Source organism: Pongo pygmaeus, chromosome 13 (genome assembly GCF_028885625.2).
Source record: "Pongo pygmaeus isolate AG05252 chromosome 13, NHGRI_mPonPyg2-v2.0_pri, whole genome shotgun sequence".
NCBI classification, from domain to species: domain Eukaryota; kingdom Metazoa; phylum Chordata; class Mammalia; order Primates; family Hominidae; genus Pongo; species Pongo pygmaeus.
Window position 1 is genome coordinate 58,764,604 of NC_072386.2, and position 27,424 is coordinate 58,792,027.

General features: G+C 43.0%; 1 protein-coding gene across 5 annotated transcripts in view; it reads left to right on the plus strand.

Annotated features, from left to right (window-relative positions):
- TJP2 (tight junction protein 2) overlaps nt 1-27,424 on the plus strand; it is a 160,442-nt gene that overhangs the window by 44,061 nt on the left and 88,957 nt on the right. For 4 of the 5 annotated variants that reach the window (XM_063649582.1, XM_063649588.1, XM_054501546.2 and 1 more), the window contains one exon: nt 14,939-15,059. In XM_063649582.1, coding sequence (XP_063505652.1) covers nt 14,939-15,059 — 121 coding nt within the window. Of the gene's footprint in view, nt 1-14,938; nt 15,060-18,527; nt 18,690-27,424 lie in introns of those variants that run through there. The other variant, XM_063649585.1, reaches the window with a different exon arrangement.

Sequence of the window (27,424 nt, forward strand, 5' to 3'; positions counted from 1 at the left end):
CCTCTACTTTGACAGGTAATATCCCAGCAGGCTCCATTTCTTTCTCGTGACAGTGTACGGTCATTTCATTTCCTCTCTCCAGAAGACTTTGGGCAGCTCAATCCAGACATCTTAAGGTGCCCCTTTGGGTCTGCTTTTCTGTTCTGTTCTTCCACAGGGTTAGTATAGAATTGATTTTTCCCTCCCATTTGGTTGGTCAGAGGCATGCTTGACTTTGGAACATCAATCACTTTCTGGCCTCATTGTTCTGCCTGTCATCAACAGGATCTCCATCCTGATTCCAACTTATCAGCCCTGTTCTCTTCTCCAAGAGGCATTGCCAGTTCTCTCATCTTGAACCAACATTCCGCCCGTTCCATACCCAGACCCTCCGTGCTGTCTGGAGGTCCCATGTCTTTCTTGTTTGCTCATAATAGTTGTAAGTGGGTTTTAGCTTCTTCCTCTTGAGTTTGGATGGATTTGGCTTCTGCTGCCAGAGCCTAGAGTGTTCTCACATATCAGGCATTGGCTCATCTTGAGGGTGGAGGATTTTCTTTTCCCAGCTGATTTGCTATAAAGTATATGATGGGCCCAGTCACAGGGCTGGACAGATCCAGGCCATCAGGAACTTCTGGGCTTTCACCTTTTTCCATCACAGGACAAAACTGGATGAGAACTTTACAAAAAAAAAAAAAAAAAAAGCGGCGGGGGGGCCAGGGACCATGGCTTATGCCTGTAATCCCAGCACTTTGGGAGGCTGAGGTGGGTGGATCACTTGAGGTCAGGAGTTCTAGACCAGCCTGACCAACACAGCAAAACCCCGTCTCTACTAAAAATACAAAAATTAGCCAGGCAGCCAGGCGGCTGGGCATGGTGGCTCACACCTCTAAGTCCCAGCACTTTGGGAGGCCAAGGCAGGAGGATCACCTGAGGTCGGGAGTTTGAGATCAGCCTGACCAACATGGAGAAACCCCATCTCTACTCAAAATACAAAATTAGCCAGGCGTGATGGTGCATGCCTGTAATCGCAGCTACTTGGGAGACTGAGGCAGGAGAATTGCTTGAACCTGGGAGGCGGAGGTTGTAGTGAGCCGAGATCGCACCACTGCACTCCAGCCTGGGTGACAGAGTGAGATTCCATCTCAAAAAAAAAAAAGGGGGCCGGGTGCAGTGGCTCGGGCCTATAATCCCAGCATTTTGGGAGGCCAAGGCGGGCAGATCACCTGAGGTCAGGAGTTCGAGACCAGTCTGGTCAACATGGTAAAACTTCCGTCTCTACTGAAAATACAAAAAAATTAGCTGAGTGTGGTGGCTTGCACCTGTAATCCCAACTGCTGGGGAGGCTGAGGTGGGAGAATCGCTTGAACCCTGGAGGCGGAGGTTGCAGTGAGCTGAGATTGAGCCACTGCACTCCAGCCTGGGTGATAGAGTGAGACTTCATCTCAAAAAAACCAACCAACCAAACAAAATGTTTTACTTTAGTCAGTGTTATGGGTTGAATTATATTTCCCACCTCCAAAATTTATATGTTCAAGTCCTAACCCCCAGTTCCTCAGAATGTGCCTTTATTTGGAGATGCGGTGTTTATAGAGGTAATCAAGCTAAAATGAGATCATTAAGGTGGCCCCTAATCCAATCTGTTCTTATGAGAGGAGGAAATTTGGACACGGACACATACAGAGGGAAGGTAATGTGAAGACATAGAGAAAAGATGGGCCTTCCCAAGCCAGAGAGTGGCCTGGAGCAGCTCCTTCCCTCACAGCCCTCGCAGGACCTACCTTCCCAGCACCTTGGTCTTGGACTCGCAGGCATGAGATAATGAATTTCTGTTGTTTAAGCCACCCAGTCTGTGGTATTTTGTTGTGGCAGCCCCAGGAAACTAATTCAGGCAGAATAAAAAATTCTACCTAAAACCAAGAGAGCTATTAATGCAGCAGCTCATGGCACAGCCACCATCTCCCATTGATGAGCAGCAAGAACGAGACCAGGTCTCCCGTAGCCAGGTCCTTCTATCTCGAACTCGGCCGTGTCTCCTAGGTTTACCAAGAGCAACAGCTCTGTAGCAGGACAGAGTTCCTCCATAGGGCCCTAAACTGCCACAGAGTCCCCTGGGGCCTTCCTGGCCAGCAGGAAGGTCACAACACTGTGGTCACTGGGCAGGCTTCTGTCTGGAGCCAAACCTTCGTCTAGAGCAAGTAGGCGACCGCTGCCGTGAGCGTTGGGAGCAGGCTTAGATCAGTATGGAACTCAAACACCCTCAGAGCTGCCCTGGCCTCCTCCTTTCCTCTGCTTAATCTTCCATGGCCTCAGAGCACCCACCCTTTCCTCCACAAGTGCTTAAACACATTTTAAGTCATCATGTTCCAGTTTTAATTGATGAAGCCCAAAGTATGTGAGAGGGCAGAATAGGAACACCAAACCCAGTCTGGGGATTCAACCAAAGAAAGCTTTTTGGAAGAAATGAAGCCACAACTAGTCAGCAAGGAAATTAAAATACACTTAGACGGTGTATATTATGTGCTGGATGTTACATGTGCTCAGTGCTTTCCATGTAATAACTGGTGTAATTTTAAAAACAACTCTATGAGGTAGGCACTATTATTAGCCCTGCTTTACAGATAACTGAGGCAGAGACATTGACTCTTCCAAAGTCACACAGCTAGTCAGTGATGGAGCTGGACTTCAGTCTCAGGCAGTGTGGCCCCCCCCAATTCATGCTACAGAGTGGGAGGGGTGTGTCAGCAGGTGCAGCGTGGGATCACGTGAACTACTCTCTCCAGCTGCTGTCAGCCGACTGCTGTATTTCAACACATCATACCCGGTATAGTCACTACCAAGTTCCCAATTCTGATGTGAGGGGTGTTCCTTTCCTAAAATTCCAGAGCAGAGGTGACTGATATTCCCCTCACCCAATGAATGGCCAAGCCACACTTGTCTTAAACAGCTCCTGCCAAGATTGTGAATTCTGTGCAACACCTCATCGCTCATGTGCTCCCAGGCAAGGGAACTGCTAGAATCCTACAATTCTAGGCTCATAGTAGAAACAGCGTAAGATCAATTTCTACCAACAGTAATAGGGAACGGTGTTCCCTCACATAAGGAGTTCAAAGTTTTTTATTTCTCTTTGTTTTTTTTGGGAGACGGAGTCTCGCTGTCACCCAGGCTGGAGTGCCGTGGTGCAATCTTGGCTCACTGCCACCTCTGCCTCCCAGGTTCAAGTGATTCTCCTGCCTTAGCTTCCCAAGTAGCTGGGACTACAGGCGTGCACCACCATACCCAGCTAATTTTTGTATTTTTTTAGTAGAGATGGGGTTTCACTATGTGTTGGCCAGGCTGGTCTCGAACTCCTGACCTCAGGTGATCCACCCGCCTCAGCCTCCCAAAGTGCTGGGATTACAGGTGTGAGCCACCACACCCGGCCTGAAAGTTTTTATTTCTTAGGACTGAGAGTACTCAGAGAATCCATGAATTATTATATATATGCAAGTTGTTTGGGAAGGGCAGTCAATTAAGTGATTTTAATGTTGGTTTGAACTATTCAGTAGCAGGGGTTAAAAATCTAGGACGTATCACAACCATAAGGGAGGGCCTCCCCAGTTGGCCCACCAGAGCCAGGTCCCTTTCCTCTGCTCCCCGCAGCAGGACTCAGGAGCCTACTTTCCTTTCTTTGTGGTGTTTTCCACTGCCCACTCCAGCCCTTGGGTCCCTGTACCCTCCAGCCAGCCTGTCTTTCAGTCTCACTGTTTTTCCCACAAGGACCACTCTTCCTGAAGAGGCATTAGGAATGGAAAAAGAAGGACAGATGGGAGAGAGGAAGGGAGGGAGGGATGATATCCACCGAATGTATATACATTATGGCATTATTTATTCATTTATTTTGAGACGAAGTCTCACTCTGTCACTCAGGCTGGAGTGCAGTATCATGATCTTGGCTCACTGCAACCTCCACCTCCTGGTTCAAGCGATTCTTATGCCTCAGCCTCCCGAGTAGCTGGGATTACAGGTGCCCACCACCATGCCTGTTTTTTTTGTATTTTTAGTACAGACAGGCTTTCACCATGTTGGCCAGGCAGGTCTTGAACTCCTGGCCTCATGTGATCCACCCACCTCGGCCTGCCACAGTGCTGGGATTACAGGCGTGAGCCACAGTGCCCGGCTGCATTTATTATTTAAAACAAGCCCTGTGTTGTGGTCTTAGTCTAGCTGTACGAATGATGGAACAGAGGTTCAGAGAGGTCAGTAACTTGTTCAAGGTCACCAGGTCTTAAACAGTAGAGGTGGGATTCAAACCAAGTCTTTCCCCTGTGTCATGGGGTTGGTATGACTGGGGACACACAGGAATGGGTGAGGGTGTCTTCAAGGTCTCATGCTGGGTAACCAGGAGGTGGATGCACAGAAGCAGGAAAAGGCAAGGGGCACTGTAGCTGGGTCTGGGCACATGGGTTATTTCCAATAGATACTGGGTTGTGCCAGAGGACAGGATTAAACGATAAATTTGATGACATCCAGTTGAAGGTAATAGTTTAAACCTAGTAGTGAATATGTTCTGAGGATGAATGACTCTGAGGAGAAAAGGCTAATTTGGGCTGAGCGGGTGAGTCTAAAAGAGCCACACTAAGCTTTATTAACTCTTTGGTAATTCTTTTACATCACGTAACTGCTTTTCTTACAGTGTATTGGTGGGGCATCTGAGTAGCAAATATGTAAAGATATTATTTATGAACATATTAAGGAGGAGAGAAATGAAATGCTTTTTTCAGTGGAGCTAAAAAAGCAAAAACAAAAAAATTGCTGTTTCCCTAACTCTTCTACTTTTAGTTAAAGCTTTTTTCAGCTCCTGAAAAGCAGACCACGCCCTATAAAACAGACTGTACAGGGCATTAGTTCATTTCCATTTTTATACTTCCAAAGCACAGTAACTGTTAAAACACCCAGTGAAGAAGCATGGCCACTGTCTTTCTCCAGAAGAAATAAAGTAGAAATATTAGTTGAAAGGAAATGTCAGTCTGATCTTGAAGTTTTATGTTCAATTTTAATCATCCAGAAAGAAAACTTGAGCATCCTGACTTAAAAGCTTTTTTTGGATCATTATATTTAAAAACATTTTTAATAGATAAATGATTTTTAGTTAATAGTTCCAGTTATAAACAATTTCTAGAATTTTAAGGGAATTAACCCAATATATGCATATTTCTAAATAATTTCTAGAATTATAAAGTGTCATATCTGGAAGGAGTATTTTGGCTAGATTTGTTATTTCCTGTGTTATTAACCTTATTTACAATTATGAGAGATTCCACACAAAGATGACAATTTTAAGAAATGAATAAATGAATTAGCAAGTTGAACAGTCTGATTTATGGAAGAAAAGCAAATTCTTTCTAATATTTGCTAAGGCAGAATTATTTTCCTAATGAAAGGCGCAATTTTAATTTTATATGAAATCATCATAGATAAGAATCACTTTGTAAGAGCTGCATGTTAAATGCATCAAAAATTCCAATAAAAGATGAAACTTTAAAACATCCCATTTGCAAAATATCATGTCACTTTTCACTGCAGGCGAACAGCTTCCAATGGGTAACAAGTTTAAGCTGATTTTTTCTTGTTGTTAGCTCAGGCTTTGTTTCTTATTTGAGAGTGTTGTATAGTAATTTTTATCATGAGTCATCAGAAATACAATTTGTTAGAACAATGACTGTTGTGTGAGTGTAATTACATCTTCCTGTATGATTAAATGAGGGCTGTATGGGACCTTTACTCAGAGGTGGCAGCTGTAGCCAAGTTCAGCCTATAAAAGAATTCCTGGGACTAACTGGTACTAATTGTTTGCAGAACAACCAGTGGGAGTAATATTCATGAATACTATGGAAATGAAATATTCCAAGACCAAGTGGTTTAGCCTTTGTGTTTTACTTTATTGTGGTCAGATTATATTAATTGCATAATCAGGCCAAGCGAAGTGGGAGCTCTTGGTCTTTTGTTTTTAGAAGAAAACTTAGCCTTCATCTATTCAGTCCTCTCATCTTATAAACAGGGAAATTGAGGCTTAGGGAGTAGTTGAAGGGTTATTTAAAGTCACCAAACTTTAATATACCCTGTCAGAGTTTTAAGTACACTCATATACCCCTGTCAGATTTTTAAGTACACTCTACCATATACATGAATATATTAGTTTGTAAATAATGTACCTTATTACAATTTAAAATATATTAGTTCCCAAGGTAAATATTATGAATATTTAAAACACAAACATTCATTTTTTTTTTTTTTTGAGACAGAGTCTCTCTCTGTCACCCAGGCTGGAATAAAATGACACGATTATAGCTTACTGCAGCCTTGAACTTGTGGGCTCAAGTGATCCTCCTGCCTCAGCCTCCTAAAGTGCTAGGATTACAGATGTGAGCCACCATGCCTAGCAACACTCAAATTTTTAAAGCATGAGAGAAGAAAAGAGGAAATAGATGGCATAATACTTTTTTCCCACATCCCAAAGATTGTTGGTATGTGCGCCTCACTTTGGAGATTTAGGTCATTTAGGTCAAAAGAAACTTGCTATTGAGGAAAGAGAATCTGTAGAAGTAGGGTTTAAGATTTGTGGGGATGGGGAAGGGTTTGGGACACTCACTTTGGACATCTAGGTTAATCAGAGTTACTGCATAATGGCTCCCCTTCTATTTTGCTTCCCTTTATGTATGGGTTTGTTTAGACAAGGAGCAGCATGACTCTTGTATGTTGCCATAGCACATCAAATAGGAAAAAAAAATAGCTTGAAGAAGTTTGGTGAGGAAGGAGCTATTTAAGTCAGAACTCTCAGAGTGACAAACTCAACTAAAATTAAATTTCACAAAAGTCAATTTATTAGCTTTCATAAACGATAACTGTAATCTCCTAGGGTGACAGTGGCCGCTGGCATAGCTGGATCCAGAAGCTCGAGTGATGTCATGACATTTCTCTTGGTACTGTTTTTCTCAACTATTGTAATACTAGTGAAGAGCCCTCTCCATGTGGCGGGGCACATGACTGCTATCAAGAGCTCCAACTTCCTATCAGCCCTGGTTAGCAAATCCAGTGGAAACAGGACATTTCCCTCCTATAGTCATATGTTCACCCCAGGGAAGACTGGTTGACCCAGTATGTGGATCATGTGTACCATGGCCCATTGAGTGGGCCACCATGATAGGTGGTCCACCTTTACCCATGGACAAAGGGTAAGGAAGGTCTTCAAAGCCAAGAGGAGACTTAAAAAAAATGGAGATGAGGTAGATTCTGAACCTCTCCAAACGATATATTTTCATGATGGCAGGGATCACACATGTTGGGTTCTAGAGGTATTTAAAAAGATGTTTTTAATAATAATTTTAAAAACCCACCAAATTGTTTCTTAATTAATTAATCTTTGCTATTGACCCAAGCAAGGAGTTTATAGTATTTAGAAATGCATTGCTATAAAATGACAACTAGAATTCCTTCCTCGTTTATCAAAGCACAGTCTTTTAGAGAGAGATATATTTGTAGAAAGAGCAAATCTGCTTCTGATTTTAGTTCATCCAGCGGCAGGCAGGCTTTTTGGACCAATTATTACCAGACCTTGAGATAAATCACCTCATGAGCCATTAGTTCTTGAAGGATTAGCGACCTCAAAGATTTATGTGCGGATTAATTGGCGTGTACATTAGATAGCCGTGTTTAAAACCAGTCATTCCTGCAAATCATTTTCATTAGTGCTTTATTCAGAATTATTTAGCCTTGTATAATACTGCCATTGCAGGGAAATCTGAAAGACATTCTCTTTATTTGTGGTCTGCTCCCCCTTCACCACGGTTGTGTTTAATAGATCTAGCTAGGGCTACATAGAGAACATCCAAAGGAACAGCAGCTTCCAGTAAAGATTAGTTCAGTTGCTTCAGGTGAACAGTGACTGAAATTTACAGGACCTTGTACCGAGAGACACAAGATGAGGTACAAGAAATATATCGGTATTCTGGAAGCAGCAGTTGGTATTACCCCACTTAACAAAAGAGAACTTCTACCTGAGAGCAGAAGACACGTGAATCTTTGGCAACAACCTGGGTAAGCAGAGGAGGCTGGAAGCTTCTCACTATAGATGTAAATACTTTTTGGCTGTTTCGGGGACCCATGTAGAAAAAAGGGTCCTCTGTCTTGTGGGGATAATAAATGAGTTCTTCATTGAGAACTTGTTTCTTCTTGGTGGAGAATGGAACTCCTAGACTGATTTAAAAATAGGAATGAAATTGTTGGATAATATTCTAATACCCAGGGAGATGAATAATGGGTGTGTCTAGAGCCCATTTTTACAATCTAGATATTTAATTTTCTGATTTTGAAAGTGTTTTTTTTACATGGTTTACAAATGTAGCAATTCTTAAGAATGAAGAACATATGCCTTATTACTATAATGTTTTTCAACAATACAAGTGTTTTTCTGATTAAAGTATATGTGCAGAGTATGCTTCGGGGAAATACTTTGCTTGAAACAGCAGTTTTCATTCGACATCTCTGCAGCCCCACTGATTTACCATGATGAAGACAGGTTGAGAAGTTCTTTATGCATAGCTACAAGCCTTAGTTCTAACTTTCTTCTCTGAAGATGTGCTTTTTACACATTAAAGACAAGTTGAATTTAAGGTGCCTGTATGGTAGACAGTATTTTTAGGGTCTGAATTTAATTTTTTTTTTTGAATTTAATTTTTACACTGAATGAGTCACACAGTAGCATGTACTGATCAACTTGCATCTGTGTAGCAAATACTTCTTTTTAACAATTAGATAGTTACTAGCTTATTTTTATCATATGAACAATGTTCATTATAGAAGATTTAGAAAATACAGAAAAATAAGGGGGAAAATTACCCATTGTCCTATCTCCCCAAGAGAACTACTAGAATCATTTAGGTCAGTGGTTGTCAACGGGGAGGTGGAAATAGGGAATTTTGCTCCCCAGGGGACAACTGTCAATGTCTGGGGACATTTTTTTGTTGTTATAGCCCAGGGGTTGCTATTGGCATCTAGTTGGTAGAGTCTGGGGATACTTCCCAACATCCCACAATGCACAGGACAGCCCCCTGCAACAACGAATTATCCAGCCCACAGTGTCAATAGTGCCACTGGTGAGACATTTGATTTAGGTAGATTTTCTTCCCATCTGTAAAAGGGTACATTTTATTAGAAAAAAAATAAATATTTCTTTGGGAAATCTTAGGGATGCTTTAGAATGGAATTCTGAGGCAACATTTTAATTATATCATTCTACTGTTATTGTCTTGAAAGTAAATGGAAGTGTGTATATGTGTGGAGAGGGCAGGGGGCATATAGAGACTCTATCGGAGTCCACGTAGGTTAATGCTGTTCAGCCAGGGCTGTGAAAAACATTGTAATGACTAAACCGTGATTCTCCAAGTAGCCTCTCGCGATTGGGCATGCTGTAGCCTAGACCTTAGTCTCAGAATGACGAAAGTTTAGAACTGGGAGGACCTTTGCCAGGGATGGCAAACAGGTTTCATGTGGAAGGCAGGTGCCAGTTGATGGTTTGCTGCTTGGAGTATCTAGCTAGGAGGACCCCGAGGCCAAACCTGGACTTAGTGGGAAAGGAATATCGCAACTGATTAGGGATGTTTGTTCTGAACCTATGATTAGGGAATTGGGGAGATGCAAGCCGTGGCCTATATATTTACCATTCCTGAATTCTAGTTTAGTGTTCGAATTTTACAAGTGGGAAACTCAGCCTCATTGGAGTCATCCTGATCCAAGGGCCTGGCTCTCAGACAGAAACGGGATGTTCTTAGTTTCTGCCTCAGGGTCTTTCATGAAGGGATTCGGCCTAAACAAGCTCACACAATTCAGATGTGCAAGTTGATTGCTAGATTATTAATTTTTGTTCAGAGATAACCTCTTCTAGTATTTGGAATAAGTACCCTAAGTAGACCTAAATAGATCACTGCCTCTCCTCATTTCCCCATATCAAACCAAACAGAAGTCAAATTATTACAAAGTGGCCCTTAATAAGGGAAGTTGAATGTGCCTTTTTTTTGAGAGAGAGAATGTTTCCTTAAGCTGGATGAAATAGCATTGGATCAGAGGACAAACCAGATCTTCCTTGTACCTATAATACTCTTTGAGTTCTGTGAATACACAGGGACGAAACATTTCACTGATCACTTTTTTTTCTTTTTTTTTTTTTGAGACAGAATTTAGCTCTTGCTGCCCAGGCTGGAGTGCAATGGCGCGATCTTGGCTCACCGCAACCTCCGCCTCCCGGGTTCCAGAGATTCTCTTGCCTCAGCCTCCCAAGTAGCTTGCCTCAGCGTCCCAAGTAGCTCGGATTACAGGCATGCACCACCACGTCTGGCTAATTTTGTATTTTTAGTGGAGATGGGGTTTCTCCATGTTGGTCAGGGTGGTCTCGAACTCCTTACCTTAGGTGATCTGCCCACCTTGGCCTCCCATGTGCTGGGATTACAGGCGTGAGCTACTGTGCCTGGCCCTTTCTTTTTTATATATTTTTTAATATATATATATTTTTTGAGACACAGTCTTGGTCTGTCACAGAGGCTGGAGTGCCGTGGCGTGATCTCAGCTCACCACAACCTCTGCCTTCCAGGTTCAAGCTATTCTCCTGCCTTAGCTTCCTGAGTAGCTGAGACTACAGGTGCGTGCCACCACACCCAGCTAATTTTTTGTATTTTTAGTAGAGACAGCGTTTCACAGTGTTAGCTAGGATGGTCTCGATCTCTTGACCTCGTGATCTGCCCGCCTCGGCCTCCCAGGGTGCTGGGATTACAGGCGTGAGCCACCGTGCCCAACCTCTTTCTTTTAAAAAAAAAAAAAAAAAAAATTAGGGAGAGAGTCTTGCTGTGTTGCCCAGGCAGGAGTGCAGTGGCTATTCACAGGTGTGACCTCACCATTGATAAGCCCAGGAGTTTTGACCTGCTCTGTTTCTGACCTGGGGCCAGTTCACCCCTCCTGATTAATCTTGCACTTTCTGATCTTTCTGATGGCTTTTAGTTCCAATACCTCCCCTCTCAGCAGCTGTTAAAGATATCAGCAGTAGGAGAGTAGGTTATTGGCTGAGCTTCTATGGAAAGAAGTTGTCCTACAAACATTTTAACCAGAAATTTCTGTTGGCCTGGTTGACTACTGAGGCTGATTTTTTTTCTTCCAAGAACTCTGTCTCATTCATTCTTTTCAAGAAGTATTCTGATTGCTACAACATACATGTAATACTGCATAGTTTTTAGGAGCAGCTGCTTTTGCATTTTAAAACACAACTGAGGCCGGGAGCAGTTGCTTATGTGTGTAATCCCAGGACTTTGGGAGACCGAGGTGGGCAGATCACCTGAGGTCTGGAGTTCGAGGCCAGCCTGACCAACAAGGTGAAACCCCATCTCTAAAAGTACAAAAATTAGCCAGGAGTGGTGGGGGGCACTTGTAATCTCAGCTACTCTGGAGGCTAAGACAGGGAGAATTGCTTGAACCTGGGAGGCAGAGGTTGTAGTGAGCCAAGATCGCGCCACTGCACTCCAGCCTGGGCGACAGAACGAGACTCCCTTTCCAAAAAAAAAAAAAAAGCCACAGTTGGAAGTCAGGTTATAATCCAGTATTTAAAACCTCAAGGAATTCATTCATTCTTCTCATGCTTCCCCCTCTGTAATACTTTTTTTTTTTGAGACGGAGTCATACTTTGTCGCCCAGGGGGCTAGAGTGCAGTGGCAGGATCTTGGCTCACTGTAATCTCTGCCTTCCCGGTTGAAGCAATTCTCCTGTCTCCACCTCTCAAGTAGCTGGGACTACAGATACCACCACGCCTAGCTAATTTTTGTATTTTCAGTAGAGACGCAGTTTTACCATGTTGGCCGGGCTAGTCTCGAACTCCTGACCCCAAGTGATCCACCCGCCTTGGCCTCCCAAAGTGCTGGGATTACAGGCATGAGCCACCGCCCCCCTCTGTAATACTTTTTCTTGCTGTCTGCAAGCAGGGATGTGCTTGGGCTTCTTTTCTGCAAACTGTACAGTTGCATGATTGGCCAAAACGAATGGCTACCAACCGACAATTGACTGAGTCAATTGTCTGACTGAGTGTTGCAAGTTCATTGAAACGGAGATTGGATGACTTATATATGTGTATATTTGCCCATTGCCCAGCACATGGTAGGTGCTCAGGAAATATTTTCCAGTGCTAACTCAGTTTCAGTATAGCCACAAATGGAGAAAGATAGAATAAAAATAATTGATACCCAAATACTAACCTAAAATACCCAGCCACCTATGAATCTTCCTTTTGAAATCTGTAAAGTTTTTCAGCTTTAACTCATGTTACCTGACAATTTTCCATTATTTGTCAATACTATTGAAATCCAAGAATATATTTTATTTCTTTCTGCCAAGTGTTCTCTTAATTTAGAGGCCCTATTCAATAATAGTGTATTTTAGAAACAACTGATTGTTACTGGGGGTTTGTATAGATGAAAAAACTCCCTGGATTATTATAGAGAAAGTTAAAGCCAGGATGCATTAGAAATGCAGAAAACTCCTTGAATTAAAAAGCAAGCCATTTTAATAAAAGAAATAAGCTCTCCTTGGAGCTGATACCTGTAGAAAAGTTTGCATATGAAGCCAAAAGCATAACTAAGCACCTCTCGATTTGTAAGCCATTTATTTATCTTTGGAAGTAATAATAGAAACCATGTATGGGCTGGGCTTTAATCCTGTTGCTTGCTTTGTAGGATGTCCAGATGGCCTAGCTTTAGCCTTTGCCTACATTTCCTGCTGATCCTGGGAGAAGGGAAATGTGCCTCCCGCCTGTACAAATAAAATTGACACCATCTTTTCTTTCTATTTCATCGTGTAGGGAGTGGAGTGTTTTGCACAGCGCCACAATATCACTTTGTCTAGCAAACAGAAGAGTATGTCCAGAACTGGTGAGAGGCTGCATTCTTCCTCCCACTCAAAGTTTTTCCTGTGACTGCCCGAGTGAAGCTGCCTTCACAAGCTCAACCCAGAAAGGAGCTTGCCTCCTTGTGGTATTAGAAGGGCACATGCAGGCTTCATAAGAATTTGCAGAAGGGGTATTTCTTGGGTTTTCTTGGTCTCAGGGGTAAAACGAGAAAGTATTTGCCATCTTTCCTGCTGGTGAGCAACCCATAAATATAAACACAAGCCTAGGCCAGGTGCGGTGGCTCATGCCTGTAATCCCAGAACTTTAGGAGGCCAAGGCGGGTGGATCACTTGAGGTCAGGAGTTCAAGACCAGCCTGGCCAACATGGTGAAACCCTGTTTCTACTGAAAATACAAAAATTAGCTGGCCATGGTGGCATGTGCCTGTAATCCCAGCTACCTGAGAGGCTGAGGCAGGAAAACCGCTTGAACCCAGGAGGCGGTGGTTGCAGTGAGCCGAGATTGTGCCACTGCACTCCAGCCTGGGCGACAAGTGAGACTATCTCAAAAAACAAAACATTAAACACAAGCCAGTATTATAAATGCTATGAAAAACAAATTCCCTTTTGGTTTAAAATGTTTTCTCTGTAGTATACTTTGGAATGGTAAATTTTATGTTATGTGTATTTTACCATAATAAAAAAATTTTTTTTTTTTTTTTTGAGACAGAGTTTCACTTTTGTCGCCAGGCTGGAATGCAGTGGCGAGATCTCACCTTGCTGCAACCTCTGCCTCCTGGGTTCCAGCGATTCTCCTGCCTCTGCCTCCTGAGTAGCTGGGATTACAGCACCTCCCCACCATGCCCAGCTAATTTTTATATTTTTAGTAGAGATGGGGTTTCACCATGTTGGCCAGGCTGGTCTTGATCGAACTCCTGGCCTCAGGTGATCCGTCCGCCTCAGCCTCCCAAAGTGCTGGGATTACAGGCGTAAGCCACCATGCCCAGCCTAAAATATTTTGTTCTAGCTATTTTCTCACGTGCTGATATTTGTTTAACCTGAAAGGCGAATTCTTATAAGATCTTGTCTCTCAGAGTGACCCTCAGGTGGACTGGTGATACCAAAGTTTAGGCGGCAATTCACTTTCTCCATTTTTTGAAGACTGAAAACATGAGGGGCAGCAATTCCATTATTTCTGAGAGAAATGAAAACATATGTCCACATAAACAATTGTACACAAGTGTTCATAATGACCAAAGAGTAGAAACAACCCAAACCTCCACCAACTGAAGAATAGATAATAAAATGTGGTATATCCATACAATGTAATATTATTTGTCCATAAAAAGGAATGAAGTGCTGATGTATGCTATAACATCAATGAACCCTGAATACATTATGCTAAGTAAAAGAAGGCAGTCACAAAAGGCCTCATATCATATGAGTCCATTCATATGAAATATCCAGAATAGATAAATCTATAGAGTAAAAAATTAGATTGGTGGTTGCCTAGGGCCAAGAGGCAGGGAGAGAATTGGGGGCTCAGGGAATGATGGCTAACGGTTATGGGGCTTTTTTTGTGGGGGTAATGAAGATATTCTAAAATGGATTGTGGGCCAGGCGCAGTGGCTGACACCTGTAATCCCAGCACTTTGGGAAGTCGAGGTGGGCAGATCACCTGAGGTCGAGAGTTCGAGACCAGGCTGAGCAACATGGAGAAACCCCGTCTCTACTAAAAATACAAAATTAGCCAGGCGTGGTGGCGCATGCCTGTGATCCCAGCTACTCGGGAGGTTGAGGCAGGAGAATTGCTTGAACCCGGCAGGCAGAGGTTGCAGTGAGCCGATATCACACCATTGCACTCCAGCCTGGGCAACAAGAGCAAAACTCCGTCTCAAAAAAAAAAAAAAAGGATTGTGGTGACAGTTGCATAACTCTGTGAAGGTACTAAAAGCCATCCTAAAAACGGGCAAATTGTATGGTATGTGGACTTCAGTGCATTTCCCAAAATCTTACCATTGCAGGGAATAAGCATGTTGGATTTTTAACAACACTGTCTTTTCCAGGGTGCGAAGTACCACATTACTGTCATCTCCCTGTGAGTGGGATTGGCACCCCGGCTGCAGCTCCAGGCGAAAGTACTCCAGGAAGCACAGAGCTGTACCAGTACACGGCCCACGTTGCCAGGTATTTGCTTATTTAATCTCTCATCAACCTAGTTACTGGTCTCCCCCAAAATTTGTTCTAAGAGTTACCATTTTCACATCCTAGAGGTAGTCAGTTACCATTTTCAATGTTGCTGATATATACATTTTCATAGAAAATTTAATGGTAATGTCCTATTTACTGAAGAATAGAAACATCTTACCTGAATGAATGGACTGAATTGATAGGTATAACTTTGCCATGGTTGGTGAATGCTTATTGAGGATGACCTTCCTGGCATATAAGTACAACTTCTGTGGTTCAAAATAAATGCCTAAATTGGCATTTGGTGCTGATGATGTCTGGGATTGGAGGTCATTTTAATAGGTTATATTTTTTCATTATCATTGAGGTAGTAAAATTATATAACAGTGGTAAGCACTTTGATGAAAAGATAAAGGACATCAGTCACACTGGCTTCTAAAGATTAATTTTGTCCAAGCTTTTAGTGAAAGAGCTAGGAGCGAGTATTATCTATTTACTGGTTCACTTTTAAGAATGAATCAAATGAGATTTACAAGGTCTTAAATTTTGACAGATGTGGGATGTATTTGTTTTTTGTTACACTTTGACCTCTGTTTATACGCCAGTCCATGGCTAGCTGCAATGGGGTTGTAATTTTTTTCATGTGTTTTATAATTCCTGTCTGTTGAAGTTGGCAGCCCCTACCTGGGTGGATTCCAGATACATGTGTGAATTGGAGTTTAGTGGAATGTGGATGGCACACTCCAGAAGAGCAGATAGTCGTTCAGATCCTAGTCTTGCTGCCTTCTAATTGTGTGATCTTGGGCACGTCTTAATGCTTCTGAGCCTCGGATCCTTCATCTGTAAAAAGGGAATGTCGACATGAAACTAAATGAGTTAATGGGCCCAGCAAGTACCAGGCCCATGCTAAGGCCTTTCTCAGTGTCTAGTTGTCCAAATGAGGACATTCAAGTGGGGGAAGTCCTCGTTTTCCACTGAATTCACAGGGCTGGATGTGGGTTTTGTTTACTGAAATGTTCTCTCTGGAGCTCTTAAAGGTCCCAGCCAGGCAAGGCAGCTAACACCTATAATCCCACTGTTTTGGGAAGTAGAGGTGGGAGGATCGCTTGAGGCCAAGAGTTTGAAACCAGTCTAGGCAACATAGTGAGACCCTGTCTCTATTTAAAAATAATAATAATAATAACTAAATAATAATAACTTGCTGGGCATGGTGGTATGCTCCTGTAGTCCTAGCTACATGAGAAGCTGAGGTGGGAGGATCGCTTGAGCCCAGGAATTCGAGGCTGCAGTGAGCTATAATTGCACCACTGCACCCTAGCCTGGGCAACAGAGTGAGACTCTGTCTCAGCAACAAAAAAAGTCCCAAACATGAGAAGACAGATACCTGCTCAGACTCCAGAAATTGTTTTCCTTGGCTGGGCGTGGTGGCTCATGCCTGTAATCCCAGCAATTTGGGAGGCCAGTGTGGAAGGATGGCTTGAGCCCAGGAGTTTGAGACCAGCCTGGGCAACATGGCGAAACCCCATCTCTGCAAAAAATACAAAATATTAGCCAGGCGTGGTGGTGCCTGCCAGTAATCCCAGCTACTCGGGAGGCTGAGGCACGAGAATCACTTGAACCCAGGAGGTGGAGGTTGCAGTGAGCTGAGATCATGCCACTGCATTTCAGCCTTGTGATAGAGAGAAACTGTCTCAAAAAAGAAAAAAATTGTTCTCCTAAAATCTTTAGATTTCTAGATAGGATCTATTGATTATTCAAATAAATTGGAGGGGTACTATAGAGTATGGCAAAGAGAGATTGGAGCTAGCATTGTCTGTTGGAGGAAAGGCTCTTTCTGACTCTAGCCAGCCCCTCCTGATAAACACCTCCCGTGTTCTGGTTCCCTGTACCTGCACTATGAACCACATGCCTTTCCAACGTCAATTTGATTGCCTAAGTCAGTGCCTTACTCCAGAGTTCTTTCATGTGTAAACACTTAAGCTTGGCTTTCTGGGACGAATTAGCCTTGGGCGAGCTTGAGTGATGAGGATTTTTTTCCCAGGCATCTCCCATCACCCTAGTTTCAGATCCAGCAAACACTCATTAAGGGCCTTTTATGTGCCAAGCAAGGGGCAAGGTGCTTTCACCCATATTGTTCCTCCTCACAACAACCCTAAGAGGAAAGTATTAACTAGCTCCCATTTGTAAATAAAGAACTTGAGATTCAAAGATTTTAAATGATTCCCTGTGGTTGCACAGCCCCTGACTTCCAAGTTCAGTGAGATTTCTATTTCTACACTAATTCTACAGAGCTTGAAGACTTAACTCCTTAACTCAGACGAGTAAAAAGGTTTCTCTCTAAGGCCAGTTTGGATCAATTGCTAGGTGGCTGCCTGGAGTTAAGGATTTGCAAGTGCCGCTCAAGTTTGTTGAGCAAGAATGTTGTGATCAATTGGCAATGTCCGGTGTGGGTGGAGCAGGTGTCTGTCAAGCTGCTCTGGACCTGAGGTTTCTAATCATCAGCCTCTACTCATTCTGCCCTCCTCTGCCATTCTGGAGTCTCTCCTTTGATGAGCACTGTTTGCCTGAGGCTGGATTTTTGCTACTTTAAGGGGCTTTGATTATCACCTTACTAACTTGGCAGAATCATCTTTGCCTTCAGAAATAATGCTAAGGCTTTGGGAGGCTGAGGCGGGAGGATTGCTTAAGCCCAGGAGTTCAAGAGCACCTGGGTGACATAGCCAGACCCCGTCTCGATTAAAAAAAAAAAAGAAGGCCAGGCATGGTGGTTCACACCTATAATCATAGCACTTTGGGAGGCCGAGGCAGGAGGAGCCCTTGAGCCCAGGAGTTCAAGACCAACCTGGGCAACATAAGGAGACCCTGTCTCTTTTTCAATTTTATAATTTTATTAAAAAATTAATAAATAAAAAGAAAAAAGAAAAAAGATGCTAATAGTCTGGTGAAGAGCTTCATTTTCTAGATACGAAATCTCATTGTTAGGCAATTTAGATACCTTAAAGTTATCACTGACTCACCCCATCATATAGGCTTAGACAAGTGAGTTGAGGCTGGGCTCAGTGGCTCACGCCTGTAATCCTAGCACTTTGGGAGGCCGATGTGGGTGGATCACCTGAGGTCAGGAGTTCCAGACCAGCCTGGCCAACATGGTGAAACCTCGTCTCTACTAAAAATACAAAAATTAGCCCTGGTGTGGTGCTGGGCACCTACAATACCAGCTACTCAGGAGGCTGAGGCAGGAGAATTGCTTGAACCCGGTGGGCCAGAGATTGCAGTGAGCCGAAATCGCGCCACTTCACTCCAGCCTGGGCAAAAGGGCGAAAGAGTGAAACTCCATTTCCAAAAAAAAAAAAAAAAAAGGAAAAGAAAACAAAAGAAAAGTGAGTTGAAGGTGAAAGCTCGTAACTTTTACTTCTGTGCACCTGGGAGCCCCTCTATAGCTTCTTTCCCTCTTCCCTAGGGGCTCCTCGGTTTACAGGAATTCTCAGGGAAATCACTCCAGCAGCCAAACTTCCATACTGGGATGGACAGACCCAGAGCAGTGACACATCGGTATCACCTGGAGGGCATGTTAAAACACGGATTCCTGGGCCCCACCCCCAGGGTTTCTGCTTCAGGCAGTCTGGGGTAAGTCCCAGGAATTTGCATGTCTGGTTTCCACTACTTTGACAACCACTAACCTGGAGAGTACTTGTAATGGCCGGTTTAGAGCATGGGCTTGTTTACAGATGGTGTGTGGCCAGTTCCTCTATCTGTGGGGAAGGGATTCTGTCCTCAAATATTTAATGAGCATCGCGCACTGTGCTGCTGAGGGAAATGTAGAGGAATATTAAGCTTGTCCCTGGTAGACTTTGGAGCCTAATTTGGAATCAGTAAATTGCATTGCTGTGTGTAAAGTACTGCCCTCACCCCCTTAAGAGGATGTAGCAGAAGGCCTGAAGCAATGACTAAGTCAGGGGAGGATTCCTGGGGCAGGTGATATTTGAAAGGAAACCTGAGGCTAAAAAGTTATTGGCTATGTGTGCTTATGGGGGAAGAGAAACTCAGGGAGCAGAGCCTGTACATTAAAGAGTCTGGAGATGCTGCACTAGGTGAGAAGAAAAGGTTTGTGTTTGTTCTGAGAATTCCATTGTGACTCCTATGTGTAAACCAGAAAGTATCAGAGACAAGTCTCAATCAACTTAGAGAGTTTGGCCAGGCAGGGTGGCTCATGCCTGTAATCCTAGCACTTTGGGAGGCTGAGGCCGGCAGATCGCGTGAGGCCAGGAGTTTGAGACCAGCCTGGCCAACATGGTGAAACACCATCTCTACTAAAAATACAAAAATTAGCTAGGTATGTGGTGTGTGCCTGTAATCCCAGCTTCTTGGGAAGCTGAGGCACCAGAACTGCTTGAACCTGGGAGGCAGAGGTTGTGGTGAGCCGAGATTGCCATTGCACTCCAGCCTGCGCAACAGAGCGAGACTCTGTCCCCCCCCCGCCCAAAAAAAAAAAAATTTAGAAAGTTTATTTTGCCAAGGTTACAGGACATGCCCATAACACAGGCTCAGGAGGTCCTGACGACATGTGCCCAAGGTAGTCAGAGTACAGCTTGCTTTTATACATTTTAGGGAGACATAATACATCAATCAATACATATAAGATTTACTACATTGCTTCCATCTGGCAGAGCAGGACAACTCAAAAGGGGTGGAGGGGCTGCTAGGTCACAGGTACTCTACTCTAAGGGTACCTAGGGGCTGCCAGGTCATAAGTACTGCTATTCTAAAGCCTCCAAGTAACAGGCTTTAGAGAATAAACTGTAAACATGTCTTATCAGACTTAAGGTCGGTGTTGATGTTAATATTGGAGGGATATGATGGGGCATGTCCAACCCCCACTTCCCTTCATGGCCTGAACCAGTCTTTCAGGTTAAATTTCAGGGTTCCCCGGCCCAGGAGGAAGTCCATTCAGATGGTTGCAGGGGCCCTTCAAATTTTATTTTTGGTTTATAGATATGAAATGAAGATGCAACTATATAATGATAATGATGAAATGTGGGTGCTTACTGTGTAGTTGGTGCTGTGCTAAATATGTTATTTAAACATGTTACTTCCATAGTCTTATTTCCCATACCCATCCCATGAGGTGGAGGTCCAACTCTAATCCCCATTTGTAGTAGTTTGCCGAAGCCACGGTAACAAAGCACCATAAACTGGGTGGCTTAAACAGAAATTCACATAAATTATTGTCTCATCGTTCTAGAGGCTAGAAGTCTGAACTCAAGGTGTCTGCAGAGTTGGTTTTTTTTTTGAGACAGAGTCTCACTCTGTCGCCCAGGCTGGATTACAGTAGCATGATCTTGCCTCACTGCAACCTCTACCTCCCGGGTTCAAGCGATTCTCCTGCCTCACCCTCTTGAGTAGCTGGGATTACAGGCACATGCCACCATGCCTAGCTAGTTTTTGTATTTTAATGGAGACGAGTTTCCCATTTTGGCCAGGCTCTAACTGCTGACCTCAAGTGATCCATCTGCCTTGGCCTCCCAAAGTGCTGGGATTACAGGCGTCAGCCACCACGCCTGGTCCTTATTCTTTCTTACTTTCTAATGACTTAGTTAAAGCTAAACATATTTTCCAAACAGAAATCAGTGTGTGCTTTTTTACTCATGAACCAACAAGACAGAGTGCTGGTCATTTGGCCTATCCTTGGAAAGCTGCGATGTCTGGACATCTTAAGCATAGCATATAGATGAGTAATACTCAAGCTAGGTTCTGAAACATAATTTAATTATACTCCTGCATGTTTAAAATAATTCGGAACCTAAGAATTAAAAGCTGACCCAGAGGCAGGCACGGTGGCCGGCCGGGTGTGGTGATTCACTCCTGTAATCCTAGCACTTTGGGAGGCTGAGGCGGTGGATCACCTGAGGTCAGAGTTCCAGACCAGCCTGACCAACATGGCAAAACCCCATCTCTACTAAAAAACAAAAACAAAAAATTAGCCGGGCATGGTGGTGCACGCCTGTAATCCCAGCTATCCCAGCTACTCGGGAGGTTGAGGCAGGAGAATCGCTTGAATCCAGGAGGTGGAGGTTGCAGTGAGCCTAGATGGCGCCACTGCACTCCAGCCTGAGGGACAGAGCAAGACTTCGCCCCCCAAAAAAACAAAAACAAAAACAAAAACTGACCCAGAGCCCTAGATCTCTTAACTTTTCACGGCCAAATCTTAAAAGGCTTCTCTGTGCTTTTTGTTCCTTTTCCTCACTATCACCTGCCCTTCTGACACTTTCTCCTCTACCTATGCCAGAAACTTAGAGGCCCAGTAAGTGGTTTCAGGTGTCCTATGGGCTGGGCACAACACTAAATAAAAGCTCTTCCCTTAGGAGGAACTGCAGTCTAATTGGCAATCAGCAGTCACGTTGCTGTTTAAGGAAGCTTATTCTTACTATTATTTTCAAGACAGGGTCTTGCTCTGTTCCCCAGGCTGGAGTGCAGTGGCATGGTCATAGCTCACTGCAGCCTCCATCCCCTGGCCTCAAGCAATCCTCCTGCTTCAGCCTCCCAAAGTGTTGGGATTATAGGTGTGAGCCACTGCACCAGGCTGGAAGCTTATCTTATGATTTCCATTTCATCTGAGAAAATTGAGATGAAGAATTTGCTTCTAGTTCTGGCTGGAATGGGGGGTTCTTCACTCACATCAGTTTTGATTCTTCACTCACATCAGTTGAATGGTTGGTGACAAAACTTTTCAGTTCAGTCAAAATTTTTATTCATTTAGAGGTAATCTGATTGTGTAGTGAGATTAGGCAATCCCCTTGGGCAGGATTCACCGCCCCTACCCCATCAAAATTATTTGATATTTGAAAAAAATATGCCAGGCACGGTGGTTTATACCCATAATCCCAGCACTTTGGGAGGCTGAGGTGGGCAGACTGCTTGAGCTCAGGAGTTCCAGACCAACCTGGGCAACATGGTGAAACTCTGTCTCTACAAAAAATATAAAAAAGAAAAAAAAAAGCTGGGTGTGGTGGCAGGCGCCTATAGTCCCAGTTACTTGGGGGTGCTGAGGCAGGAAGATCACGTGCGACCAGGAGGTCCAGGCTGCAATGAGCCAAGATTACGCCACTGTACTCCAGTCTGGGTGACAAAGTGAGACCCTGTCTCCAAAAAAATAAAATAGTGATGTTTGAAAAAATATATACAATTTTTATTATAATTATTGCTGTTTGATATTGATATTTGAAATATAATATTGATATACAAGTAATCAAAATATTTATGCATATAAAAAATTATTTTTACTTCACATCTTAAGACTGGTTACTTAAAATAATTAACTCTGTCAATACACTTTGAAAGAGGCTTTGTAAATTGTTAAAGTTAAATTTGTCTCTTCTGATAGCTGTAGCTCAGCAGAATAAATATGGCAATAGTTGGCTGGGTGCAGTGGCTCACGCCTGTAATCCCAGCACTTTGGGAGGCCAAGGCGGGCAGATCAAGAGGTCAGGAGATCGAGACCATCCTGGCTAACACGGTGAAACCCAGTCTCTAAAAAATTAGCCAGGCATGGTAGAGCGTGCCTGTAGTCCCAGTTACTCAGGAGGCTGAGGCAGGAGAATCGCTTGAACCTGGGTGGCAGAGGTTGCAGTGAGCTGAGATCACGCCACTGCACTCCAGCTTGGGCAACAGAGGGAGACTCTGTCTCAAAAAAAAAAAAAAAGAAAAAAAATATAGATAGCAATAAAGAGGGATGCTTTCCCAAGACTTAGAACAAGAAATCAAAATACTTCAGCAACTGAAGGATGATTCAAGCAAAGGCAGAACTCGATCAAGAAGGGAGATGATATGTAAAAAATAAAGTGTCATTGGGAAGAATAGCTAGGATTGGCTCTGGAAAAAATAATAGAAAAACATTCTGCTTATGTGATTTAGTGTTTACAATGTAAATCTGAAGGACGTCTGAATCTTTTGGAAATAAACCTGGATTGACTTGTTCAAAAACTTAGATCATGTCTCAGTGACAGAGCTCAGCAAAAAAAACACACACACACACAAAAAACCAGAAACAAACAAAAACTTAGCTTATGACTTTGGAGGTAAGAAAAGCTGAAAGCTCCCTACATTCCTGAAATTAAATGAAAGATTTCACTCTTGTGTTTAACCTGGCCCTCAGATCCTAGATTAGCAAAGAATCTGATGTATCTTCTGCAAACCTGATTTTATTCATTATGATTCCCTACCTTGCTTGCTTTCCTTCACTACTCTAGGAATGTGGAAAAGTTTAGCTGGATGTAGTCCTGGCCTACCAGCAAGCTCTCCCAGAGATCATGGGACAGAAAAGCTCAGAGACCAAAACCAGGTGTTACAATCACACGATTCACTTAGTGAGAAGCAAGGGGAAAAAGATGGTGTATTAGTCCATTTTCATGCTGCTTATAAAGACATACCCGAGACTGGGCAATTTATAAAAGAAAGAGGTTTAATTGGACTCACAGTTCCACATGGCTGGGGCAGCCTCACAATCATGGCAGAAGGTAAAAAGCACGTCTTACGTGGCAGCAGACGAGAAGAGAGCTTGTGCAGGGAAACTCCCTTTTTTAAAACCATCAGATCTCATGAGACTTATTCACTATCATGCGAACAGGATGGGAGAGACTTGCCCCCTTGATTCAATTACCCCCAACTGGGTCCCTCCCATAACTTGTGGAAGTTCAAGATGAGATTTGGGTGGGGACACAGCCAAACCATATCAGATGGAGACTAACATAGGTAGGTGAGGATACAAATGGGGTGAGAGATCCACACTTCTGGAACTCTGTGCTTGCAGTGTCAGCTTTCCCTGCTGATGGTGTGGTCACAAAAACCAAAGTTAAGGTTGAACAAGGGGCTTCAACAGATGGGAAGTATCTGAAGTCAGTACATGTGTGCTCTGTCGGAGGGATGCAAGGCAATATGCCTGGCCAATAGCTGTAGGTCATCAGTGATGTGTTTTTTTTTTAAGATGGAGTCTTGCTCTTGTCGCCCAGGCTGGAGCGCAATGGCACGATCTCGGCTCACCGCAACATCCGCCTCCTGGGTTTAAGCAATTCTCCTGCCTCAGCCTCCCAAGCAGTTGGGACTACAGGCATGTACCACCATGCCTGGATAATTTTTCTATTTTTAGTAGAGACGGGGTTTCACCATCTTGGCCAGGCTGGTCTCGAACTCCTGACCTCGTGATCCACCCGCTTCGGCCTCCCAAAGTGCTGGGGTTACAGGTGTGAGCCACTGCGACCGGCCTGATCTGTGTTTTATCTACATTTTGGGGCAGAGTATATGTGGGGCCAGAACTGAACATGATGGATGTCACTGATGGGTGATCAATTTAGGAATGCCATAGCTGTCAATCTTGGGGTAACATGAGCTGAGCACTATTATATATTATTAATATTTATGAAGTGTCTATTAACAATGTAAATCATAATCTAGAAAAATATTTTATATATAATTATATATTATATAAACAGTATATAATTGACCAGGTGTGGTGGCTCACGCCTGTAATCCCAGCACTTTGGAAGGCCGAGGCGGGTGGATCACCTGAGGTCAGGAATTTGAGACCAGCCTGGCCAACATGGTGGAACCCCGTTTGTACTAAAAAATACAAAATTAGCCAGGCGTGGTGGCACATGCCTGTAATTCCAGCTACTTGGGAGGCTGAGATAGGACAATTGCTTGAACCCAGGAGGCAGAGGTTGCAGTGAACCAAGATCATGTCATGGCACTCCAGTCTGGGTGACAAGAGCAAAAACTCCATCTCCAAAAAAAAAACAAAAAAACCCATAATTATACAAATTATATTTTATAAAATTGTATTATATATAATAAATATAATTTTTATATATTATATATGAATATATATGCCTTTATATATTATATATAATATACATAAATATATAATTTTGTATTATATATTCTATATAAAATACAATTATAAGTTAAATATTTATTAAATTTACTATTAAGTAAATATAAGATTTAAAATTTATTTCATTCTTCCATTTATTTGTTTTTATAAGTAAAATTCTCATTTGTTTCATTCTGTTTATCTTTAACATATCTTACAGGTTATTATCTTACATGTCTTACAACTTACTGTCTACACTGAACACATTTTATGTATTCTGCATGAGTCTTACAAGCTACTTATTTTCTCATTATCTATGCTAAATAAATCAGTTTCACTCATCTGATTTTTTTTTTTTTTTTGAGACGGAGTCTTGCTTTGTTCCCCAGGCTGGAGTGCAGTGGAGCGATTTCTGCTCACTGCAAACTCCGCCTGCAGGATTCACGCCGTTCTCCTGCCTCAGCCTCCCGTGTAGCCGGGACTACAGGTGCCCGCCACCGCGCCCAGCTAATTTTTTGTATCTTTAGTAGAGAGGTTTCACCGTATTAGCCAGGATGGTCTCGATCTCCTGACCTCGTGATCCACCCACCTCGGCCTCCCAAAGTGCTGGGATTACAGGCGTGAGCCACAGCGCCCAGCCTCACTCATCTGATTTTTAAATTGTTCTCTATACTAGTTTGAAAGAGAACTTTAAATGAAAGTATTTATTCAGCCAATTATGGTATATTCATACAAATGGAATATTATGCAGTTAGAAAAAATGATGATATAGATCCAGTTCATGAAACAAATAGTCAAACTCTATTCTTATGTAGAAATAGGTTGCAAAAGAGCAAATCTGGTGTATCCCAAGTGTATACCCCAGGTGTCTAAGTTGTGTACAATATGTACCTACTTATCTGTGCAGAGAGATAACCTGGAAAGGTGCTCAGTAGTTGGTTCTGGATGATGACATTTTAGTTGCACTTTACCACTTTTTGGTGATCTACTTATAGTTTTGAGTGAATAAACAATTATCACTTACATTAAAAACAAATCCAAATGTGTGTGTGTGTGTACAAACATATGTAAATAACATAAAAAGAATTGTAAGACCATACCCTTTTCTTTTGAAAGCCGTACACAGCATTTTGCAAATAATTATTTTTTAAAAAGTATCTTTATTTTAAAACATTTTTAGCCAAGTGCGATGGCTCAGGCCTGTAATCCCTGCACTTTGGGAGGCCAAGGCAGGTGGATTGCCTCAGTTCAGGAATTGAAGACCAGCCTGGGTAACATGGCGAAACCCCATCTCTACCCAAAATACAAAAATTAGCTGGGCATGGTGGTGCACACCTATGTTCCCAATTACTTCAGAGGCTGAGGTGGGAGGATCACTTGAGCCTGGGAGGCGGAGGTTGCAGTGACCTTAGATTGTATCACTGCACTCCAGCCTGGGCAAAAGAGTGAGAGGCCCTGTCTCCAGGAAAAAAAAAAATTGAGATGGGGTTTCACCATGTTGCCCAGACTCATCTCAAATCCCTGAGCTCAAGCGATCCATCCACCTCAGCCCTCCCAAAGTGCTGGGATTACAAGGGTGCGTGAGCTGCCACGCCCAGCTGCAAATAATTATTTTTTTAAACTTCAAAATGTTTTACCTGACTTCAAAATTGTAATCTTTCTGTCTTGTGTCAGAGAATTGTAACAATGTCCCTTTAGCAGAATTTCTAAACCTCTCCCATGATGAGAATCACCTGGGGGTGCATGTGAACGCTGTCAGATCCCAACACCCTTCTCAGACTCACTGAATTGGAATCTCTAGCAAGCGAGCTAGGACACTGGTTTTAGCAAGTGCCTCTGGTGATTCCTATCATCAGAGAAATTTAGGACACTGTCTTATAGAACCATAAATTTTATGAACCACATTTTCAATTTTTATTGAACATCTCCTGGAGGTGTCTTTCCAGGCGAGTTTCCTTTGTTTAAAGAGGCCCATGCAAATTTGCATGGCTACCCTGGAAAGCTGTTTGTTTGCAGGTTTTTTTCTAAGGCCACTTTCAGATCCGAAAACTCTTTGTGAATTTAAGATACTCTTCAACTTTAATCTGTGTTGATCGAGGATCCTGAATTCTTAGAGCTAGCCGATTCTGGTCATAAGTTTTTTAAAGCAATTCAGGAGTGCAGAGGGCCCTCTGGTTTCCCCAGAGTACTGGACAGTCCCCTGGGCCTTGCTCACCTTAGATTCCCTCTTAGAGTCCCTGAGAGGAGGGCCTTTTTATTTAGTGAAAATTTTTGTTTACTGAAGTGTTTTTCTTAAAGTATTTTGGGGGTGAAGGGAGCTCTGAAATTCAGTTAGACAACAGAATGGCATTTGAATCAAGGATTCTCTCGTTGGAGGGAGTCAAATCACATTTGTGGCATCGACCTTTTTAATATTTCTTTTTTTTTTTTTTTTGATTATATACTTTTTCTTTTTTATTAGCATACTCTATTTTTTTTTCTTTTATTGTAATAATAA